We start from the raw sequence: 23,158 nt of genomic DNA, 5'->3' as shown, positions 1-23,158 counted from the left end.
AACAAAAGTTTACCCCAACGCCTTTTGTCCCAACTGGCGGATCATACAAAGAAACTGTGAGAAGAATTTCCAACAGAAAAATACATTTTATTTTTCCAGCTCCACCTAGTAACTTGACTTTACTAGGTGGAGCAATTGAATCACAACCCCTACCTGAGCTATGGGCCTGCTACATTTCACTGAAGCACTTCAGGGTTAATGTCATTTCCTCAGCTATGACTCAGGCTGAAAAATCTTGACTGTACTAATGAAGCAAATTGCTTTGACATTTAAATGTGTATGTAGTGAGTGACTGAGTCTTTTTATTCCTCTGCCTGACTTTGCCTTCTGCAGTCAGTGGAGTCATGATGGATTTGACTGATGAATGCTGGCTTCCCCTCAGAGCCCGGTCTCAGGGGCCCTGGGGAGGCGGGTGTAGCAGGTGGCCTCTCCGGGGTCCTTGGAACCGGGGCTGAGGTTCACTTACTCAGGGCCATCTTCTTCAGCCTCCCCTCAGAGCAGCTCAGAGTCAGCGAGGGAGTGGAGGCCAACATTGTCCATTGTCATAGTCATTGTCCAGGCCAACAGTGGCCTTGGACAACCTAGAATCCTGCTACTTTGGGCTGGGGACATGGAGAGCTGCTGTTACAGTTGCTGCTCTGGTAGATTTCCACCTCCACCTTAAACTAGTCCCCTTTCCCCTCCATTTGTATTGACCCCGGAGAGATCCTGGACCCCAGAACCACAATCTCCTGGCCTCAATTTGGGGTTGGGGAATCTACTAAAGTGGAAGCTGATTCTGCCCTTTTGGCTCCTTCTTCCCCACCCAGCCCTCACTGCCATAGGCAAGTGTGAGCTCCCCCAGGGCTTCTAGAATATGAGCACTGTCCTTACTTCCCCAGACCCATCCCCTAGGCCCCCACTCTAAAATATAAACTATATCACAGCAGGAAGCCCTCAGTCCTTAAAATACACCTCAGATCAACCCCCCCCCCTTTTTTTACTTTTTCCCTTCCCTTTCCTCTCTCAGCCTAGCACAGTCTCTTGGCTTCACTTTCCTTCCCCTTTCCCCCTTTCTTCTTCTCTCCTTTCCTCTTTTCCTTTCCCTTTTCCCTTCCCCTTTCCCCTTCCCCAGCCCAGCACAGTCCTTTGGCTTCACTTTCCTTTCCCTTCTTCCCTTCTCTTTTCCCCTTTCCAGCCCAGCATGCTCCCTTGGCTTCCCTTTCCCTTGCCTCCTTTTCCTTTCCTTTCCCCCTTTCCCTTTTTCCCCTTCCCCAGCCCAGCATGGTCTCTTGGCTCCTCTTTCCTTTCCCCTTTCCTCTCTCCTTTCGTATTTTAAGCCCTCAGTCTTAAAATACACCTCAGATCATTTCTCCTGTTCCAAATCTTGGGTCATCTTCTTTCTTCTGGAGTCAGGAAGGTGAAGTTGAGATAACTTTTCCCTTCCACCAGAGTCAGGAGGGCAGACCTTTAATTTTGGGTGGAAGCAGTGTGTCATAGTGGAAAGAGCACAGGATAGGAGTCGGGAGACCTGAGTTCTAGTTTTGACTCCATTGCTTGCCTGCTGGGGGACCTTGAGGAAATCACTTAACTATTCTGTGCTTCAGTTTCCTCAACTGCAGAATAGGAATAAAATGCTTGTTCATTCATTCATTCAATAGTATTTATTGAGCGCTTACTATGTGCAGAGCACTGTGCAAGTCACTTAACTTCTCTGTGCCTCAGTTCCCTCATCTGTAAAAAAAATGGGGATTAAGACTGTGAGCCCCACGTGGGACAACCTGATTCCCTTATGTCTACCCCAGCGCTTAGAACAGTGTTCGGCACATAGTAAGCGCTTAACAAATACCAACATTATTATTATTATTATTACTAAGCGCTTGGAATGTACAAATTTGTAACAGATAGAGACAGTCCCTGCCCTTTGACGGGCTTCCAGTCTAATCAGGGGAGACAGACAAGAATCCCTCATAGACTCTGAGCTGTTTGGGATAGTGACTTTGTCCAATCTGATTATCCTGTATATACTCCAGTGCTAAGCACAGTGCTTGTCTCTCACTGCTTCTGTCAATACTTCACTCTGCTGCTCAGATCACTTTTCTAAAAATATGTTCAGCCCATGCTTTCCCACGCCTCAAAAACCTATAATAATCGCTCATCCACCTCCACATCAAACTCTGTTTGATCAAACGCCTTACCTTAGGCTTTAAATCACTCAGTCACCTGTCCTCTTTCTATTTTACCTCACTGATTTCCTACTCCAACCCAGCACACTCACATCACCCCCTAATACCAACCTACTCACCTTACCTCGATCTCATCTATCCCCCTGCCGACCCCTCACCTATATCCTGGCTCCAACTTGGAACTCCCTCCCACTTCGTATCTGACAAACCACCTCTTTCCCCACTTTCAAAGCCTTATTAGAATCACATCGCCTACAAGAGGCCCTCATTTTCCCTACTACCGCACCTTTCTGCATCACCCTTGTACTTGGATTTGTACCATTTAAAACCCTACCCTCAGCCCCCAGCACTTATGTACATATCCATAATTTATTTAAGTGTCTGTTTAGCCCTCTAGACTGTAAGCACCTTGTGGGCAGGGAATGTGTCTACCAACTCTGTTGTACCCTCCCAAGTGCTTAGTATAGTGCTCTGCACCCTGTGAGTGCTCAATAAATATGATTGATTGGTTGATATCGCCATTATTATTTTTAAGGCACCTCATCATAGAGAGGTGTTAACCATGACCTTTGAAAGAGGAGAGATGGGAAAATTCCCAACTGTAAATATGTTTTACACTCTTTTTTATGAAAGGCTTGTCTGTGTGGTGCATTTCCATCTAAAAGCTACCTAGTGGAACACATAATCTTGGCATACTGGTGTGCTTTCCCAGCTGGAAATTTGGAAATTGGATTCCTCAAGATAGGTTGAGCTGAATTGCTTTAAAGGATATAAAACTGGGGAATGGGAGGGGGGAGATGGAAGGAGAGAGCATGTAGCATTGTGCTTGGTGATTTGAAGTGTTTTGAGAATGAATGGAGGATGGTGAAATTCTCTTCTCAGTTAAAGGCACTGATTGTCTGAGCACTGCTGAATGTGGTGACTTTACTCCTGAGAAAGACTAAGAAGGAATTACCATAAAGCGTTTCATCAACTTCTGGGAATCCTTAATGTTCTACTTTGATGTTGGAAGTAAACATGAATTCTTGCTGGTTTAGCAATCTATACCCCTTGTGTACAGGAGAATTTCCTTTGTGGCTCAGTGGAAAGAGCTCGGGCTGGGAGTCAGAGGTCATGAGTTCAAATCCCGGCTCTGCCGCTTGTCAGCTGTGTGACTTTGGGCAAGTCACTTAACTTCTCTGAGCCTCAGTTACCTCATCTGCAAAGTGGGCATTAAAACTGTGAGCCCCACGTGGGACAACTTGATCACCTTGCATCCTCCCAAGCACTTAGAACAGTGCTTTGCACATAGTAAAGGCTTAACAAATGCTATTATTATTATTATCAGTTGGATATAACACATTCTGCTAACGGTTGCTGTTAATGGTGGTGCTGAATTTACTACCAACACAGGACATTATATAAGATGTTTTAGAGAAGCAGCGTGGCTCAGTGGAAAGAGCACGGACTTGGGAGTCAGAGGTCATGGTTCTAATACCGGCTCTGCCACTTGTCAACTGTGTGACTTTGGGCAAGTCACTTAACTTCTCCGAGCCTCAGTTACCTGATCTGTAAAATGAGGATTAAGACTGTGAGCCTCATGTGGAACAACCTGATTACCCTGTATCTACCCCAGCACTTAGAACAGTGCTCTGCACATAGTAAGTGCTTAACAAATACCAACATTCTTATTATTATTATGATGTTTTGTCAGGTGAATCTCCACTGGTATTTAACTGTCATAAAAACAGGGACAAAACTATGATCACCCAGGGTAGCTTCTGGGTACCCAGACTGGTGTCTTTGTTTTCATTTCATTTAAACCTGCAGTTGTATTCTTTTCTGGGATTTCATTCATTCAGTTGTATTTATTGCGTGCTAAGGTGTGCAGAGCACCATACTGAGAGGTTGGGAGAGTACAGTGTAACAATAGAAAGATGCATTCCTTGCCCACAGCGAACTTATTTGAAAAGTGCTACCTTGCCCATAAAGGACTTGCAATTGAATGATAAGAAAGAGGCCCTCCTAAGAAGTACCTAAGATTTATTTATTTCTCTGGTAGATTTTCTGAAACTAAATCACTGAAACGATGCAGCCAAATCAGGACTTTTTGTTCATGACTAGAACACTAGACTGTAAGGTGCTTGAGGGCAGAGATTGTACTCCATTGCATTGTACTCTCTCAAGTGCTTAGTAAAGTGCTTAGCCCACAGTAAGTGGTTAATAAATAACACTGATGAACTTAATAAATAACATCTGGCCTCTTCCGGTCACATGATCTGAAAAGAATTGCTCGAGTACCCTATCCAGCACCTGGCTGAAGGAGGAAAGTTGACTTGTATGAAATCTGAATTCTAAGGATCTTGGGAAGTTGAGGGGAGGAAGAGGCAAAGACTGAGTAACTTTGCCATTTGTTTTTCTATTGCAGAGCTTCTTTTATGACCAAAACAGTGACCTGTGGGAATGAGCTTCATAAATTCCTCATCTGGGATACAGCTGGTCAGGAGCGGGTGAGTCTCTGTTATTTGTTTTCCAGTGTAAGGGACCCTCTGTTCAAAAGGAGAGAGGCAGCTTTCGGTTGGTGGCAGTATCAGTCACCCTCTCCCTTTACCAACAACAAAAAATCTTTTCAGAGAGGATTAAATACCTCTGGCATCATTACCCTTGATGGAGAAATGGCAATCAATCAATCAACCAATCAGTAGCAGTGGTTTAGGATGTGTGCGAGTGTGTACATAGGCACATCTATATCTCAGGTTCATGGGGGTCCTCCCGCTTCACTTAAGCTCCTAATGTTAACCTCCCCTTTCTTCTCCTCCTCCCCCTCTCCTCCTCTCCCCTCCTCTTCCCTTTATAATAGTGAAGGTATTTGATACTATGTGCCCAGCACTTTTCTAAGCGCTGAGTACCGTCTAACCATAGAGACATTTAGGTAGCACCCACCCTGACTCCTTTGCCTTCCCTTTCCCTGCTGTCCTTGGGAGGGAAACGTTAATAAGCAGTGAAATAATCCTGGGTGCCAGAGAGAAGAACAAAATAGTCCAATCAGCTCAAAGGCACTCAATCAGCTGTCTCCCTATTACTGTTCTTCATTCCTCTCCCCCTACAAGCCAAGCCGTACACTTCAGCCTTAAACTAGCCTACTTACAGTGCCTCAATCTCATCTCTCTCACAGAAGACTCCTTGGTTACATCCTCCCTCTGGCCAGAAATTCCCTCTTTATTCATATCTGACAGACCTCCACTCTCCCTATCTGCAAAGCCCTACTAAAGTCACATCTCCTACAAGAAACCTTCCATTCATTGATTCATTCAATCATTTATTGAGCACTTACTGTGTGCAGAGCACTGACCTAAGAACTTAGAATGTATAAATTGGCAACTAATAGAGACAATTCCTACCCAACAACGGGTTCACAGTCTAGAAGACTGTGACTAATCCCGCCTCCAACATTTGCCTGTTGTGTGACCTTAGGCAAGTCACTTCACTTCTCTTTGCCTCAATTTCCTCAACTGTAAAATGGGAATTCAATACCTGTTATCCCTCCTATTTTGACTCTGACAGGGACTGTGCCGACCTTGTTAACTTGAATCTGTCCCACCATTTAGAACACATAGTAAGCTCTTAACAAATACCATTAAAAAATGCTGTACACATGCAAACTTTTGCACAACACAACCCTTCTCTTCAGACATCACAGCACTTTGTATCCAAACAGGCTTGCAATTCCAGTTGAACATTTCAAAATTCCTTAAAGCATCCAGGACAAAACATTTAGTGAAAACACATTTATGGCAGAACTGAGGATGTCTGGTTCTTTTTTGTGTCGAACTCTATTTAGACAATATGGTTATAAATTTATATGAACTCTTCTCTTGAAATAGAAGGGTGATGTTTCACTCTGCTCTTCACGATGCCTAAAGAATGATAGGGAATTAATTGATGTTCAATTATTACTGGTGTTTGTTACTATCAAGTACTCTAAATGGATGCTTAAGCATTTAGGCTAATTTCTCTCAGCTTTGCTAGACTGAATCTCTATACTGAATGCCTCTATTTGTGCATTTCAGAAATTTGTATTTTTTCCTCATCATGATGCTTCATAGATTTGTTCTACTTAACTGTGACTCTTTAAGGTATCTCCAGGTTCTGAGGTTTTATATCATGGAGACTAAGGGAGAGAGACCAACGCACATAGAAGAAAGAGAGCACGAGAAGGCGTGTGTGTGTGTTTGTGAGTTGTGTGCAGTAAGGTAAACCATGTGGTAAAGAACAACATAATGAAGCATAATGGGTATCAAAAAAATAAAAATTTTGACTGCACCAGGGATTTTCCCACCTTTCTTGGTGCACTGACTAGTAATCAAATCAATCAACTTTATTGAGCGCTTACTGTGGGCAGAGCACTGTACTAAGAATTTGGGAAAGTAGAGTGTAACAGAGCTGGTAGACATGTTCCCTGCCCACAGCAAGCTTACAGTCTAGAAGGGGAGACAAACATTAATATAAATAAATACATTATGGATATGCACGTAAGTTCCATGAGGCTGAGGGAAAAGTGAATAAAGGGTGCAAATCCAAGGGCAAGGGCGACGCAGAAGGAAGTGGAAGAAGAGGAATTGAGGGCCTAGTTGGGGAAGGCCTCTTAGAAGAGAGGTGCCTTCAATAAGGTTTTTAAAGTGGGGAGAATGATCATCTGTCAGATATTCATTCATTCATTCATTCATTCATTCATTCATTCATTCAATCATATTTATTAAATGCTTACTGTGTACAGAGCACTGTACTAAGTGCTTGGGAAAGAACAATATAACAATAAACAGTGGCAATCCCTGCCCACAGCAAACAGTCTGGTGCGGGAGACAGACATCAATCCAAATAAATAAAATTAAAGCTATATACATAAGTGCTGTGGGGCTTGGGAGGCGGGGGAGGAGAGCAAAGGGAGCAAGTTACGGCAGTGCAGAAGGGAGTGGGAGATGAGGAAAAGTGGGGCTTAGTTTGGGAAGGCCTCTTGGAGGAGATGTGCCTTCAATAAGGCTTTGAAGGAAGGGAGAGTCAGATTTGTGGATGGAAGGCGTTCCAGGCCAAAAGCAGGACGTGGGCGAGAGGAACTAGCTTATTAGGGAACTAAACTAGGGCAGCAGCAGAAAAATCCCCACCATCTTTGTTGTTGACCTAAAAGGGGTGGCGGTTGCTACTAAACTCTGTTTTTCCAACCTGTCCTTCCTTGTCTTCCCCAACCTGCCCCCCTCTCTTACTCATGCAGATCCAGCTGTGTACACACTAAGCTATTTTATAACACAGCTTAACTTTGATACTTTGAGACTCCCCTCAGCCCCATGGCATTATGTACATAGCTTTATACCCTGCTATTTCCTCTATGAGTAATTTATTTTAATGTGTGTCTTCTCTTGTAAACTTGAAAGCACGTTGCAGGCAGGGATCATATCTACCAACTTTGCTGTACTGTGCTTTCCCGAGTGTTTAGTACAGTGATCTACACACAACAATCATTGATTGAGTGAGTGGATTGTTTTTGTAGGGGTGGGCCTTGACGTCACCCAAGAATACAAAATAGTCCTGTAAATATCAAAAAGGCATGCTGAGTCGGCCTTCAGAATGATAGATATTTACATACTTGAGTGACATCAGACCAGTGATAAAGAAATAATGAACACACATTACAAGAAAATGAACAGATATTTGTTGTTACCATCAGTGTTCACAGTTTTAGATTTCTGTTTGGACATGCACTGTAGGACTTCTGTGTCCTGATCTCATGGGGGGGTGGGGAAGGGTGTGTGTGTGTGTGTGCATTTGCCTTTTCCCTGCAACAGAATCAAAGGTTTCAGTTCCAGCTTATTTACTGAAAGCAAGACAAAATGAACAGCCACCTTGTTAGTTGACAATCAACCAAGCAATCAATCAGTGGTATTCATCCCGGCTCTGCCACTTGTCAGCTGTGTGACTTTGGGCAAGTCACTTAACTTCTCTGTGCCTCAATTACCTCATCTGTCAAATGGGGATTAAGACTGTGAGCCTCACGTGGGACAACCTGATTACCCTGTATCTACCCCAGCGCTTAGAACAGTGCTCTGCATTCATTCAGTAGTATTTATTGAGCGCTGACTATGTGCAGAACACTGTACTAAGCGCTTGGAATGTACAAATCGGTAACAGAGACAGTCTCTGCCCTTTGACGGACTTACAGTCTAATTGCACATAGTAAGCGCTTAACGCATACCAACATTATTATTATTATTATTATTGAGCACTTTTTAAATGGTATCTATAAATTTCAGCACTTAGTAGAGTGCCTGGCATATAGTAAGCGCTTAAATACCGTAAAAAGTGCTACGTGCCGGACACCGTCCCAAGCACTGGGGTGGATACACACTAATCAGGTTGGATGCAGTCCATGTCCCATGTGGGGCTCACAGTCTTTTAATCTCCTTTTTTACAGATGAGTCAACTAAGAGGCACAGAAAAGTGAAGTGACTTGCCCAAGGTCGCACAGCAGACAGGTGACAAAACTGGGATTGGAACCCAGGTTCTCTGACTCCCAGGCCCGGTCTTTCCAGTAGAGCCTGCTACTTCTGTGACAGACATTGTGTTAAGTGCTCAGGGGAGTATGCTACAATAGAGTCAGCTGAAACAAGAGTAACAATTCTCTGTCACCCCAGTGGAATAAATACTAAAGCAACCCCAAGTCTGCTCTCTAAATGCTGGGTAAAAAGAGCAACAGTTACCAATTCAGTAAAGAAGAGTTGAAGCAAGTCATTCTTCATTCTTCTTGTGAAATTCCCCCCAAGTTCTATATTTTCACCATGCCAGTTACCAGCACCCTTCTCAGGATCACACCTGAAGAGTTTCCAGTACTCTACCAGTTTCGACTATGGAAGGGAGAGTCAAGCAGTGGCATACTCATTCCATTCCTCCATTGAGAAGCAGCGTGGCTCAGTGGAAAGAGCATGGGCTTGGGAGGCAGAGGTCATGGGTTCAAATGCCGGCTCTGCCACTTGGCAGCTGTGGGACTGTGGGCAAGTCACTTTACTTCTCTGTGCCTCAGTTCCCTCATCTGTAAAATGGGGATTAAGACTGTGAGCCTCACGTGGGTCAACCTGATTACCCTATATCTAGCCCAGCACTTAGAACAATGCTCGGCACATAGTAAACGCTTAACAAATACCAACATTATTATTATTCCTAGCTTGGCCAGTGGCTAGTGAGTAGAATCTGCTACAGTTCAATCAATCAATCAATAGTATTTATTGAGCGCTTACTATGTGCAGAGCACTGTACTAAGCGCTTGGAATGTACAAATCGGTAACAGAGACAGTCCCTGCCCTTTGACGGGCTTACAGTCTAACTGGGGTTAAAAAATCACCTGTGCTGGACACCAACGGCATGGGAGAAGTCAAATTTCCTACAGGGAAGGAGGCAGTGGTAAACCAGTTCCACATTTTTACCAAGAAAACTCTATGGAATCTCTAGCAGAATGATTGCAGATGGAGGTGGGACATTCTGGGAGAGATGTGTCCGTGGAGTCGCTATGGGTCGGAGACGGCTCGACAGCATAAGCCAAATTACTGGCATACATACTTAGAGGCCAGTGGAATTAAACAGGTTAAAAATTCAATTCAAGCTAGTTTCTTTATGCTTTTCCATGTTGAAAATAATCAACATGTGGGTCATCAGTGGCAGTTTTCACCTTAGAATCCAACAGAAACATCCCAGCAGGAAATGTGGAGCCAATGTAGTAATACAATTGATGTTTACTATGAAAATCAGATGTGAAGTGAAACAATTTCTGTTAGTAAAATATTATTTGGAATTTTCTTTTCTAAGAGAATCAAGGAGATTTTCATTAATGTTCAAAATACAAGGCCAGTAAAATACTGCATCCAGCTATAGGGTGAATTCATATCTAGGTGTGACCTTTTTAAGATCAATAATAAGTCACTAATACCTTGTTTTTGTAAAACGCTGTTACTTTTACAAAGTGCTTTCACATTAACCATCTCATAATAATGCTACTTCTTAAGTGCTTACTATGTGCCAAACACTGTTCTAAACACTGGGGTAGATACAAGTTAATCAGGTTGTACACATTCCCTGTCTACATGGGGCTCACACTCTTATCCCCATTTTACAGATGAGGTAACAGGCAAAGAGAAGTGAAGTGACTTGCCCAAGGTCACACAGCAGACAGGTGACAGAGCTGGGATTAGAACCCAGGTCCTTCTGACTCCCAGGCCCATGCTCCGTCCACTAAGCCACGCAGCTTCTCCTAACAAAGCACTTAATTCAGTGCTCTCACACAGTAAGCATTCAATAAATATGATTGAATGAATAACATCCCTCCATGGTAAAATGATTTAAGAATTATTATCCTCATTTTACAAATCAACGTCATCATCAGTGGTATTTATTGAGCATTTCCAGGATGTACAGCGCTGTTTGGGAGCCATACAATACAACAGTTGGTTGACACGTTCTCTGCCCATAATGAGCTTACAGCCTAGTGAGGGAGACAGACATTAATATAAATAGATCATTTATAACATATAATTTATAGATGGGTACATAAATTCCGTAGGGCGGAGGGTGGGATGAAAAGCAAATTCCCAAAGGTCACACATCCAAGTGCATGAGATGACGCAGAAAAGGAGCTGGAGAAAAGACGACTTAATTGGGGAGAAACACTACATGATGTGATTTAAATAAGGCTTTGAAGGTGGGGAGAGTGGTGGTCTGGCAGATATGGAGGTGGTGGGAGTTTCAGGTCAGAAGGAGGACATGGAAAAGGGGTTAGAGGCGAGATAGACATGATTGGGGCACCGTGAGCAATCGGCCATTAGAGGAGCAAAATGTGCGGACTGGGCTGGTAGTAGGAAATCGATAAGGTAAGATAGGAGGGAGTGAGCTGATTGAGTGCTTTAAAGCCGACGGTAAGGAGTTTCTGTTTGATGCGGAGGTGGATGGTCAGGCACTGGAGCTTCTTGAGGAGTTGGGAGACATGGATTGAATGTTTTTTTTAGAAAATGAGGAAACAGTCCAAGAAAGGCTAAGTGACTTGCCCAAGGTAACGGCATGTTAGTCACAGAAGTGTAACCCAGGCAGGTCTTCCACTCCCAATCCTATGTGCTTTTCTATTTGGCCATGAGACTTAGGTCAATTCCCAACAGGCTGTCAGAACACAGTGGGCCACCATGGAGCAAGTCAGCCAGTTTACTCCTCATTGTGGGCGTAGAATATGTCAACCGACTCTGTTATATTGTACTCTCCCAAGCACTTAGTACAGTGCTCTGCACCCAGGAGGCACTCAATAAATACAATTAAGAGACACAGCATGGCCTAATGGCAAGAACACAGGCTTGGGAGTCAGAAGACACGGGTTCTAATCCTGGCTCTACCATTGATTTGCTGTGTGACCTTGGGCAAGTCACTTAGCTTCTCTGTGCATCAGTTACCTCATCTGTAAAATGGGGATTAAGACTGTGATCCCTAAGTGGGACAACCTGATTGCCTTGAATCTACCCTATGGCTTAGAAGAGTGCTTGGCACATAGTAAGGACTTCACAAATACCATAATTATTGTTATTTTTAGAATAAAGGTTTCTTTTTGGTTTGGTGATATTCAGACCTTTACTCCCTTCATCAGACTCTCTCTGACCTTCTAAGTTTATTTCTTTTTAACCTTGCTGAGACTTTCTTATCTAATGTTGGTATTCACAAGACTTCCCTCCCGCAGGGAATTGCTTTGTGTCTCATTTTAACACTGAGGTAGGGAGGAAAGGGGTAGATAACAAATTCCCGAAGAAGAAATGAAAGCAGCCAAAAGACTCCATGGTTCCTCAAGATTCACTTAAATGATTTCTAGTGGATATTGCCTTTTTTTTTTTGAGAAGATAACTAATACCACTGACTACCCAAGAGTGACCTCAAAAGAAGTTTGGACAATCATTCAATAGTACTTTTCGAGGACCTCCCCTGTGCAGAGCATTGTTTTAAGTATTTGCGAGAGTGCAGCAGAGTTAGAAAAATAATAGTAATAATAATGATAATGGTATTTATTAAGTGGTTACTATGTGCCAAGCACTATTCTAAACACGGGGTAGATAAAAGGTAATCAGGTTGTCCCATGTGGGGCTCACAGTCTTAATCCCCATTTTACAGAGGAGGTAACTGAAGCACAGAGAAGTTAGGTGGCTTACCCAAGGTCACACAGCAGACAAGTGGTGGAGCCAGGATTAGAACCAACATCCTCTGACTCCCAAGCCCGTGCTCTTTCCAATACGCAACACGGCTTCTGTCCTTAAGGAGCTTACAGTATTGCAGGGGAGACAAACCCAAAATACTTTACAGAGAAAAGCAGAGAAAAATTGAAGAGTAGATGAATGAGGGATTAATTAGTAGGCCGTGTAAATTGAAATGTATCAAAGTGCTTTGGGTGCTAAAATGTGTAATCGGTGCAGAGGATGGTCAAAGGGGGATATGACTTGGGGAGAAGAAAAAATAATTGTAGGAGATGTGATTTCAGAAGGGCTTTGAAGATGGAGAAAGTTATGGATTGGTACATTCTTTTAATGTTATTTAAGTGCTTACTGTGTACCAGGCACTATACTAAGTGCCAGGGTAGATACAAGCTGGTCAGGTTGGAGACAGTCCATGTCCCACATGGGGCCTTACAGTCTTAATCCCCTTTTAGAGATGAGGTAACTGAGGCACAGAGAAGTTAAGTGACTTGCCCCAGGTCACACAGCAGGCAAGTGGCAGAGCTGGGATTAGTACCCAGGTCCTTCTGTCTCCAGGCAGGCCCGTGCTGTATCCACTAGGCCACCCTGCTTCTCCAAATAGAGAAGGAGTATGTTCCAGGCAGGAGGGAGAGCATGAGCATTGGGTTGGAGGTGGAAAAAACAGGAATGGGGCACATTGAGTAGTTAGCTTGAAGAAAATGAAGAAAGGTAACTGGGGAGGAATGGAAGAAGAAAATGGCCAAGTGCATTAGCATTGTATGTTTCATCCCTCTTCATAGTTAGGGATAGACCATCCACCTCTCTAACTTTTCTCACCTAAAAATCCAGTAATTTTGAACCATAATGTATTCTGCTGAAATTATCATTATTAATAACAATAACAACACATAAATAAGCATTTATGAAGTGCTTACTATGTGTCAAGGACTGTGCTAAACATTGGGGCAGATTCAGTTCTACAAGGGGTTCAAAGAGGGAAGGAGAAAAGTTATTTTATCCCAATTTTACAACTAAGGAATTGAGGCAAAGAGAAGTTAAGTAGCAAACCCCAAATCCCACAGGAAGTAAGTAGCCAAACTAGGGTTATAATCCTGGTCTTCTGATTTACAGATCCAAGATCTGTAACTTGGAAATGCATGGAATCAATCTGAAATAGGGAAGCAGCATAGCTTAGTGGGAAGAGCATGGGCCTGGGAGGCAGAGGACCTGGGTTCTAATCCCAGTTCTGCCAAATGCTGGCTGTTTGACCTCGGGCAAGTCATTTAACTTCTCTGTGCCTCAGCTCTCCTGTTCTCCTTCCTAGTTAGACCGTGAGCCCCATGCAAGGCAGGGACTGTATCTAACCTAATTCACTAGTATCTGGCTCAGTGGAAAGAGCACGGGCTTTGGAGTCAGGGGTCATGAGTTCAAATCCCAGCTCCGCCACTTGTCAGCTGTGTGACTGTGGGCAAGTCACTTCACTTCTCTGGGCCTCAGTTCCCTCATCTGTAAAATGGGGATTAAGACCGTGAGCCCCACGTGGGACGACCTGATTCCCCTGTGTCTACCCCAGCGCTTAGAACAGTGCTCTGCACATAGTGAGCGCTTAACAAATACCAACATTATTATTATTATCCCGGTGCTTGGAACAGTGTTTGACACATACTAAGTGCTTAACAAATGCCATTAAAAAAATGGACCATTTATAGTTCCACATTTTCCTCATACGGAAATGTGAATCTGGGGCAACTATTCATTCCTAACTTACTCCATGAAAACATCTGGAGCACTACCTCCTGTTGGATTGTAAACTCCTTGAGAGCAGCAGCACCATTGTACTTTGCACACGATTACAGCTCAATCAATACCACTGATTCATTGCCTCCCCCTTGCCCATGTGCTTTCCTTCGTCAGGAACTCCCTTCCCCTCCATATATGACAGACCACACTCTCCCCATCTTCAAATTCCAACTCCTCCAAGGGGTTTACCCTCACTAATCCTCGTTTCTCCTACTCCCTCTCCCTTCTGTGTCGCCTACGCATTTGGATCTGTACCCCTTAAGCCCTCAATATTCACCCCGTCCTCAGGCCCACAGCATTCTCAGACCCTCAGCATTCATTCAATTCAGTCGTATTTCCTGAACACTTATTTTATGCAGAGCACTGTACTAAGCGCTTGGGAGGGTACAATACAACAATAAACAGACGCATTCCCACTTGTGCACATATTCGTAATTTTTTTTAATGTCCGTCTCCCCCTGTAGACTGTAAGCTTCTCGTGGGCAGGGAATGGGTCTAACCATTGTGTTGTACTCTCTCAAGCATTGAGTACGGGGCTCTGCACACGGAAAGCATTAAATAAAGCACATGGAAGCGACGTGGCTCAGTGGAACGAGCACGGGCTTGGAAGTCAGAGGTCACGGGTTCGAATCCCCGCTCTGCCACTTGTCAGCTGTGTGACTGTGGGCAAGTCACTTCACTTCTCTGGGCCTCAGTTACCTCATCCGTAAAATGGGAATTAACTGTGAACCTCACGTGGGACAACCCGATTACCCTGTATCTACCCCAGCGCTTAGGACAGTGCTCTGCACATAGTAAGCGCTTAGTAAATACCGACATTATAAATACCAACATTATAAATAAGTAATCTCTGATTGGTTGATTGATGATTTTGTGGGAGGAGGAGGGCCGTGAAAACAGGAGCGGTTTTTTAATGCCTCTAGTTGGAGTCGGAGGTCAGAGAAGCAGCATGGCCTAGTAGAAGAAGCACAGGCCTGGGAGTCAGAAGAACCTGTATTCTAATCCCGGCTCTTCCACTTGGTTGCTGTGTGACCTTGGGCAGGACACTTGATTTCTCTGTGTCTCAGTTTCTTCAATTGTAAAATGGGGATTCAATACCTGTTCTCTCTCCTACTTAGACTGTGAGCTCCTTGCAAGCCAGGGACCGTGTCCATCCTATTTGATCTGTACCTGCCCCAGTGCTTAGGTCAGTGTTTGACACATAGTAACTGCTTAACAAATACCGTGAAAAAAGTACTCAGAAATCCCTCTTTCAAACTCTATATTAGAAATATTGTCATTTTGATTTCTGTTTCCTGAGCAGTTTTCACAAGGAAAATGACACTTTTTTAAATGTTTGACAATCCCACTAGAAATATCCAAATACTGAGTGATGACTTTGAAATAATAAGCTCTTTATCCTGAGGTTCTTAGTTTTATAGGGAATAACTTCTTTCTACACATCCTTTATGCTGTTGAGATGGCCTGTGGGCATTTCCTGACAGTTATCCAGGATATGTCTACAATCACTGACACAGAGAAACCTCTGGCCTTTGGTTTGAAAATCGTCTCCTAATCCCTTCTGATAAACCCTAGTTCTTCTGCCTCCAAGGATTTGCTGTAAGACTCCCCGCCATTCATGTGAAAAAATTATCTGGCTTTTCCTGCTTAGCCATTTTAGCATTCATCCCTCCTCTATCTTTGACCTTCCCCATCACCCTGCCCCTTCCATTTCTCTGCACCTCCTTTCCACTTTTTCTGCCTCCTGGTTGATCAGGGACGGAGTGCCGAAGTGCAGTTATTTCTTACACTGGGTCCACAAGTGCAGTGAGCAGCTTTTATTCCAGGGCAGCCACTCCCTCGAAACCCCATCTCCCTCCCTCCTGCTGTGAACTACTTTGCCGCAGTCTTATTGAAGGCACTTCTTCTCCACGACGTCTTCCCTGACTGAGCCCTCCTTTCTTCTTCTCCCACTCCCTTTTGCATCACCCTGATTTGCTCCCTTAATTCATCCCCCCTCCCAGCCCTATAGCACTTATGTACCTATCTGTAATTTTATTTATTTACATGAATGTCTGTCTCCCCCTCTAGACTGTTAGCTTGTTGTGAGCAGGGAATGTGTCTGTTAATATTATTGTACTGTACTCTACCAAATCCCAGCTCTGCCACTGGTCAGCTGTGTGACTGTGGGCAAGTCACTTCACTTCTCTGTGCCTCAGTTACCTCATCTGTAAAGTGGGGATTAACTGTGAACCTCACGTGGGACAACCTGATTACCCTGTATCTACCCCAGCACTTAGAACAGTGCTCTGCACATAGTAAGCGCTTAACAAATACCAACATTATTATTATTACCAAATGCTTAGTACAGTGCCCTGCGTATAGTAAGCGCTCAATAAATACAATAGACTGACTGACTGACTCTCAAAGATTCCTGGGAGTAATTCCACCAGGATCCAAGGATGGCAGAACCCAAGGGCACCGGTTTTTCTGCTGTTTTTGCACTTCTGGTTGGAGAAAAGGCATCTCTCTCGGTGCTGGAAAATGAACTAGAATCAGAATCAATCGTTCAGTCAAACGATCGTGTTTATCGAGCACTTAGTGAGTGCAGAGCACTGTATGAAGCATTTGGGGGAATACAGTATAACAGTGTTGGCAGACATGTTCCCTGCCCACAGAACTGCAATATAGGCAGGGCGGGAGCCAAACTTTACCCTCATTGGAAGAGAAATCCTTTCCCTGCCACCCCAGTTCCTCTTTGAAGCCTCCTGAGCCCCGGGAAGGCCTGGTGACGGGAAGAGACTGAGACTGGGCATCCTCTCATCCAGGAGGCTGGCTAATCTGCCTCGGAACTCTCTGTGCTTCAGTGGTCGGAAATGACTCGAGCTGGTAAATGCTGAGGCCGGCATATGCTATGAATTCTCGCTCAGCGTGTGGGCTATGCTTTTACATACTTACTTCTGTAACCCTTGGATTATCAGAGACAAGCCTCTTTTGACTCTGAAGAGATTTATTTGGTGATTGGAAATGCAGTCCAGCAGAATTCGACTTGCTCTCGAATCAGTATGCCTGAAGGGAGATTTGAGCCGTTAAGAGTGTTTACATGTGGCCCCTTGGACTCCCTCTCTGGGAAGTGAAAAAGTCATAAGGGGAAGCATTGATCAAGCAATCAATAAATATCGATGGTATTTATTAAGTACCTCTGTGTGTAGAGCACCACACTAAGCCCTTGAGAGAACGCAGTAGAGTTAAAAGACATGATTCCTGCCCTCGGGAGCCTACAAAAAAGTTGGGGAGACAGACACAAAATAAATTACCCTTAGGAAAGGTGGAATGTGAAGCACTGAGCCCTGACTAACAGTCAGCGCTGTGAAGCAATAGGAATTGCTTAACGCCTTACCGGATCCAGCTTCTGAACTTGCAACAGTTGATGTTTCCTTTCACCCCAAAATATGTCAAGAACAAATTCCTTCATTTGAAAGAACACCAGTAGACCTTGATTGGCAGGCTCTTCAGCAGCAGCAGCCTCCACGTACACTCAGTTCCCTGAGAAATGATCACTTTCATCCACTGATTATTATTAATATTATTATTATCATTATTATTATGATATTTGTGGAGCACTTACTATGTTCCAGGCACTGTACTAAGCTCTGAGGTGGGTACAAGCAAATTGGGTTGGACACAGTCCCTCTCTCACATGAGGCTCACAGACTTAATCCCCATTTTACAGATGAGGTAACTGAGGCTCAGGGAAGTTAAGTGATTTGCCCAAGGTCACACATCAGATAAGTGGGGCAGTCCTTCTGACTCCCAGGCCTGTGCTCTATCCATCAGGCTACTTGTTAGCTGTGTGACCTTGGGCAAGTCACTTAACTTCTCTGTGCCTCAGTTACCTCATCTGTAAAGTGGAAATTAAAAGTGTGAGCCCCATGTGGGACAACCTTATTACCCTGTATTTACCCTAGTGCTTAGAACAGTGCTTGACACCTAGTAAGCACTTAACAAATACCATCATTATTATTATTATCATTATTATAGGCCATGCTGCTTTCCAGGATTGACTGATTGCCTGGTTGACAAGGAGGAACAGTGAGGCCTAGTGGAAAGAGCAGAGGCTTGGGAGTTGGAGGACCTGGGTTCTAATTCCTATTCTGCCAGTTACCTGTTGTGTGACTTTGGACGAGTCACTTAACCTCTCTGTGCCTCAGTTTCCTCATTTGTAAAATGGGGATTCAATGCCTGTTCTCCCTCCTACTTAAACTGTGAGTCCCATGTGGGACAGGGACTGTGTCTGCCTTACGTAACTTATATCTACCCCATTGCTTGGAACAGTGCTTGGCACTTAGTAAGCAAATAATAACATTGATGTTGTTGGTGATGATATTAATAACAATAATAATTCATAAACTGATACTCTAATTGCTATAGTGGATAGAGCACAAGTCTGGGAGTCAGAAGGTCATGGGTTCTAGTCCTGGCTCTTCCACCTGTCTGCTCTGTGACCTTGGGCAAGTCACTTCACTTCTCTGGGCCTCATGTCACCTCATCTGTAAAATGGGGATTGAAACCATGAGCCTCACTTGGGACCAGGCATGTGTCCAACTAGATTTGCTTGTATCTGCCCCAGCACTTAGTACAGTGCCTGACACATAATAACCGCTTAATAAATACCACAATTATTAACTCTCAAAGATTCAGGGACAACTTTGAGAGTGCCAAATTGAAAGTTTGCTTTGTGAAATAGTCACACTTTTTCTTCATGTCCTTCTTTCCACCTTCCCCTCACTTGAAGCTGCCCACTGTCTAGCCCATTAGGATCAATTTTTTACCTTGAAGCTATTTAGGGTAACCTCAAACCACACATACCATGTCTTTCAGGCCTTGGGTATTTTGGGGGACCAGGCTCTTCCACCCTCCATCTCTGTGATAAAGCCTGGTTCTGATATCCTGGGCTGATCTGCAGGTGTCCTAAATGGTGGGGCTGTTTGGAGGACCACTCTTCAACACCTAGGAATTCATTCATTCATTCATTCAATAGTATTTATTGAGCGCTTACTATGTGCAGAGCACTGTACTAAGTGCTTGGAATGTACAAATCAGCAACAGATAGAGACAGTCCCTGCCCTTTGACGGGCTTACAGTCTAATCGGGGGAGACAGACAAGAACAATGGCAATAAATAGTCAAGGGGAAGAACATCTCATTAAAACAATAGCAGATAAATAGAATCAGGGTGATGTACATCTCATTAAACAAAATAGGGTGATGAAGATTTCTACAGTTGAGCGGACGAGTACGGTGCTGAGGGGATGGGACGGGAGACGGGGAGGAGCAGAGGGAAAGCGGGGAGAAGAGGGTTTAGCTGCGGAGAGGTGAAGGGGGGGGTAGAGGGAGCAGAGGGAAAAAGGGGAGCTCAGTCTGGGAAGGCCTCTTGGAGGAGGTGAGCTTTAAGTAGGGATTTAAAGAGGGGACGAGAATGAGTTTGGCGGAGGTGAGGAGGGAGGGCATTCCGGGACCGCGGGAGGACATGGCCCAGGGGTCCTGGCAGGCTGGCTGTGGTATCGGTGAACCTGGGTGGAGGCTGCAAAAGAACTGAAAAGAAGCCGAAGGAGTCAATTCCTCCATTAGATTGCAAGCTCCTTGAGGGCAGATACAGTGTCTTCTATTTTGTGATATGATCTCCCCTCTCAGGGTCACACCTGGAGAGTTTCCAGTACTCTACCAGTCTCAGCTACAGGAGGAAGAGTCAAGCAGAGGCATACCCATTCCATTCCTAGCTTGGCCAGTGGCTAGCGAGTGGAAGGCAATCTGCTACAAGTCAAAACTCACCCATGCTGGGCAGCAGCGGTGGGGGAGAGAGTCGAGGGCAGAGACTCAAATTTATTATGCGGAAGGAGGCAATGGTAAACCACTTCCATATTTTTACCAAGAAAACTATGGACACACTACCAGAATGATTGCAGATGGAGAGCGGGGCTTTCTGCGAGAGATAATAATAATAATAATGTTGGTATTTGTTAAGCGCTTACTTTGTGCAGAGCACTGTTCTAAGTGCTGGGGTAGACACAGGGTCATCAGGTTGTCCCACATGGGGCTCACAGTCTTAATCTCCATTTTACAGATGAGGTAACTGAGGCACAGAGAAGTGAAGTGACTTGCCCACAGTCACACAGCTGACAAGTGGCAGAGCTGGGATTCGAACTCATGACCTCTGACTCCAAAGCCTGGGCTCTTTCCACTGAGCCACGCATGTCTCCGTGGTGTCATTATGGGTCGGAAACGACTCGACAGGGTAAAAGACAGAGCTATTATCTGCAATCCATCAATCAACGAATGTTATTTATTGAGTGCTTTCTTTGTGCAGAGCACTGTACTAAGCTCCCGGGAGAATATAATAAAGTTGGTAGGCCCGATTTCTTCCCTCAAGGAGCTTATAGACTAATGGGGAGCAAGACATTAAAATAAATTATAGGTAGGGGAAGCAACAGAATATGTGTAGCAACTAGACTGCTCTAGTTTTCTAGACTGTGAGCCCGTTGTTGGGTAGGGATTGTCGCTATTTGTTGCCGAATTGCACTTTCCAAGCGCTTAATACAGTGCTCTGCACACAATAAGCGTTCAATAAATACCATTGAATGAATGAATGAACTGCACCTAAGTGCTGTTGGGGCGGGGTTGGGATGAGTACCAAAGTGGTTAGACAATACAGACTGAAGTGCTTATTTAGGTGCTGCATAATTCAGGGAAAATAGGATGGCGAGGTGAGAGTTGAGTCAGGAAAGGCTTTCTGGAAGAAGTTTGATTTTAGTAGGTCTATGAAGATGGGGAGAGCATGAGCAATGGAGTTGTTGGTTATGTTCAAACAAACTGATGGTGCTGCTGCTGCTGATTATATTACAGTTCCAGTAGGTGCCTTTTACTCTCCCCCTCTTCCCCACCCCCTGTCAAGCAAGCAAACTTTGTCAATAGGGTTCAGATGTGAGGCGGATCCAGCAGAAAAATAGAAGACTACTACAGAAGCAGAGCAGGGAAGACCTTTCTTTACTTTTCTCCCTGCTTTCCTGCAAAACAAACTGTGAGCCAAGTCTTCCCATACCCATGATTTCCTCAGGAGCCTATGGAATTAATAATAATGATGGTATTTGTTAAGCGCTTACTATGTGCCGAGCACTGTTCTAAGCGCTGGGGTAGACATAGGGGAATCAGGTTGTCCCACGTGGGGCTCACAGTCTTAATCCCCATTTTACAGATGAGGGAACTGAGGCACAGAGAAGTTAAGTGACTTGCCCACAGTCACACAGCCGACAAGTGGCAGAGCTGGGATTTGAACTCATGAGCCCTGACTCCAAAGCCCGTGCTCTTTCCACTGAGCCACGCTGCTTCTCAATTGGGGGGCACCTCATTAAACCAGCAGAGCTGATGTCTGACTTTGGCTCAGCCGCTGACCATAGGCACACAAACCCACTGACCTTAGGCACACAAACCCAGCAAACAGGGATCGGCTCTTGGTAACTTTAAGAAAGGTTCTGCCCTTGCAGCCTCCTCCTCCTCCAAGTCTTCTCTCCCTTCTCCTCTCCCTTCTCTTCCTTCTCCCCTCCCTCCTCTTCCTTCTCCCCTCCCTCCTCTTCCTTCTCCCCCTCCTGTCCCTTCTCCCCCCCCTCCTCCTCCTTCTCCCTCCCCAAGTCCCCTGCCCTTCTGCGGGGCTAATTTCATCAAGCTCAAAGGAATGAAAAGAGCCATAGCTCCATTTCAGTTCCCCCTCCCCCCCTTTCCCAGGAGAAATGGAGCAGATGGAGAAGGGAGAAGGTGAAACTGGAGTGTGTGTCTGTATGGGAGACGGAAAAAAAAAACCCAGTTGGAATCTGATTTATAAAATGCAGCAGAAAGAGAGGAGATGGGGAGAGTGTGTCCAGGAGTCTGAAAATGCATTTGTGGCCTCAATGAGCTCATTTCCTAAAGTGACTGGTAAGAGAAACCACAACAAGAGAGTCCTAATTCCCAAGGTCACTTGTAGTCTGCATTGCTTGAAGCAGTGAAGGGGGTTGTGGGGTGAGTGGGAGTTTGACCATGCGTGCAGGAGGTCCAGACAGGAGGCCATTCACCCCAATACCAGTGACACCCTGGATGAAGAACTGGGGCTTAGTGGTAGCTTTGCAAAGAGTGGTGCAGGATAAATTGGTCCCTCCCTGTGGTCTCCCCGCCCCCCGAGACTGTGAGCTCATTGTGGGTAGGGAAATGTGTCTGTTGATTATTGTATTGTTCTCTCCCGAACGCTTAATTCAGTGCTCTGCACACAGTAATTACTCAATAAATATGATTGAATGAATGAATAAACGGAAAGGAGAGAAGCTCTTACTGAACTGTGGGGTACTGACCAGGCCGAGGGAGTGAAGGAGGGAAAGGAAGGGTCCAGAAAATCAATCAGTCAATCGTATTGTAGTCCACTGTACTAAGTGATTGAAAGAGTGCAATACAACAGAACGGAAATAGCAGACGTATTAAGCATGTGAAGGGCAGGAGGAGAAGATGGCAGAGCATGGGCCTGGGAGTCAGAAGGTCATAGGTTCTAATCCTGGGTCTGCCACATGTCTGTATGACCTTGGGAAGTCACTTCACTTCTTTGGGCCTCAGTCACCTCAACTGTAAAACAGGGATTAAGAGTGTGAACCCTATGTGGGACAGGGACTGTGTCCAACCTGATTACCTTTTATCTACCCCAGTGCTTAGAACAGTACTTGGCAGAGAGTAAGTGCTTAACAAGTACTATTATTATTATTATTCCCTGTGGAAATAGGTGCCAAATAGTGGCTGACATGATTCTGCTTTGGGACACGCTTTGTCTCCAGCGCCCCTCATCAATTCCGTTCACTTGGCTTTTCTGCCTTGCCTATCCCATAATTTTCCTTGCTTTTTGGGAAGAAGCATGGCCTAGTGAAAAGAACTTAGCTCTGGGAGTCAGAGGATCTGAGTTCTAATCCCAGCTCCCCTACTC

The 23,158-nt window shown here is 44.7% G+C and overlaps 1 protein-coding gene and 1 non-coding gene across 2 annotated transcripts in view; both read left to right on the top strand.

Annotated features, from left to right (window-relative positions):
- The window catches only part of RAB31 (RAB31, member RAS oncogene family), a 165,174-nt gene that overhangs the window by 82,196 nt on the left and 59,820 nt on the right, over positions 1-23,158 (top strand). Inside the window, exon 3 of the mRNA XM_029065627.2 lies at positions 4,573-4,654. Within this exon, the coding sequence (XP_028921460.1) occupies positions 4,573-4,654 (82 nt within the window). The remainder of the gene's footprint in view (positions 1-4,572; positions 4,655-23,158) is intronic.
- Positions 19,848-19,985, top strand: LOC114812307. Its single transcript, XR_003759963.1, has one exon. It is a non-coding gene; the product is annotated as a small nucleolar RNA SNORA7 (small nucleolar RNA).

This window comes from Ornithorhynchus anatinus, chromosome 5, assembly GCF_004115215.2.
Source record: "Ornithorhynchus anatinus isolate Pmale09 chromosome 5, mOrnAna1.pri.v4, whole genome shotgun sequence".
Taxonomy (NCBI): Eukaryota; Metazoa; Chordata; class Mammalia; order Monotremata; family Ornithorhynchidae; genus Ornithorhynchus; species Ornithorhynchus anatinus.
Note: the sequence above shows the minus strand (reverse complement) of the source record. Positions and strands in the feature narration are given on the sequence as shown.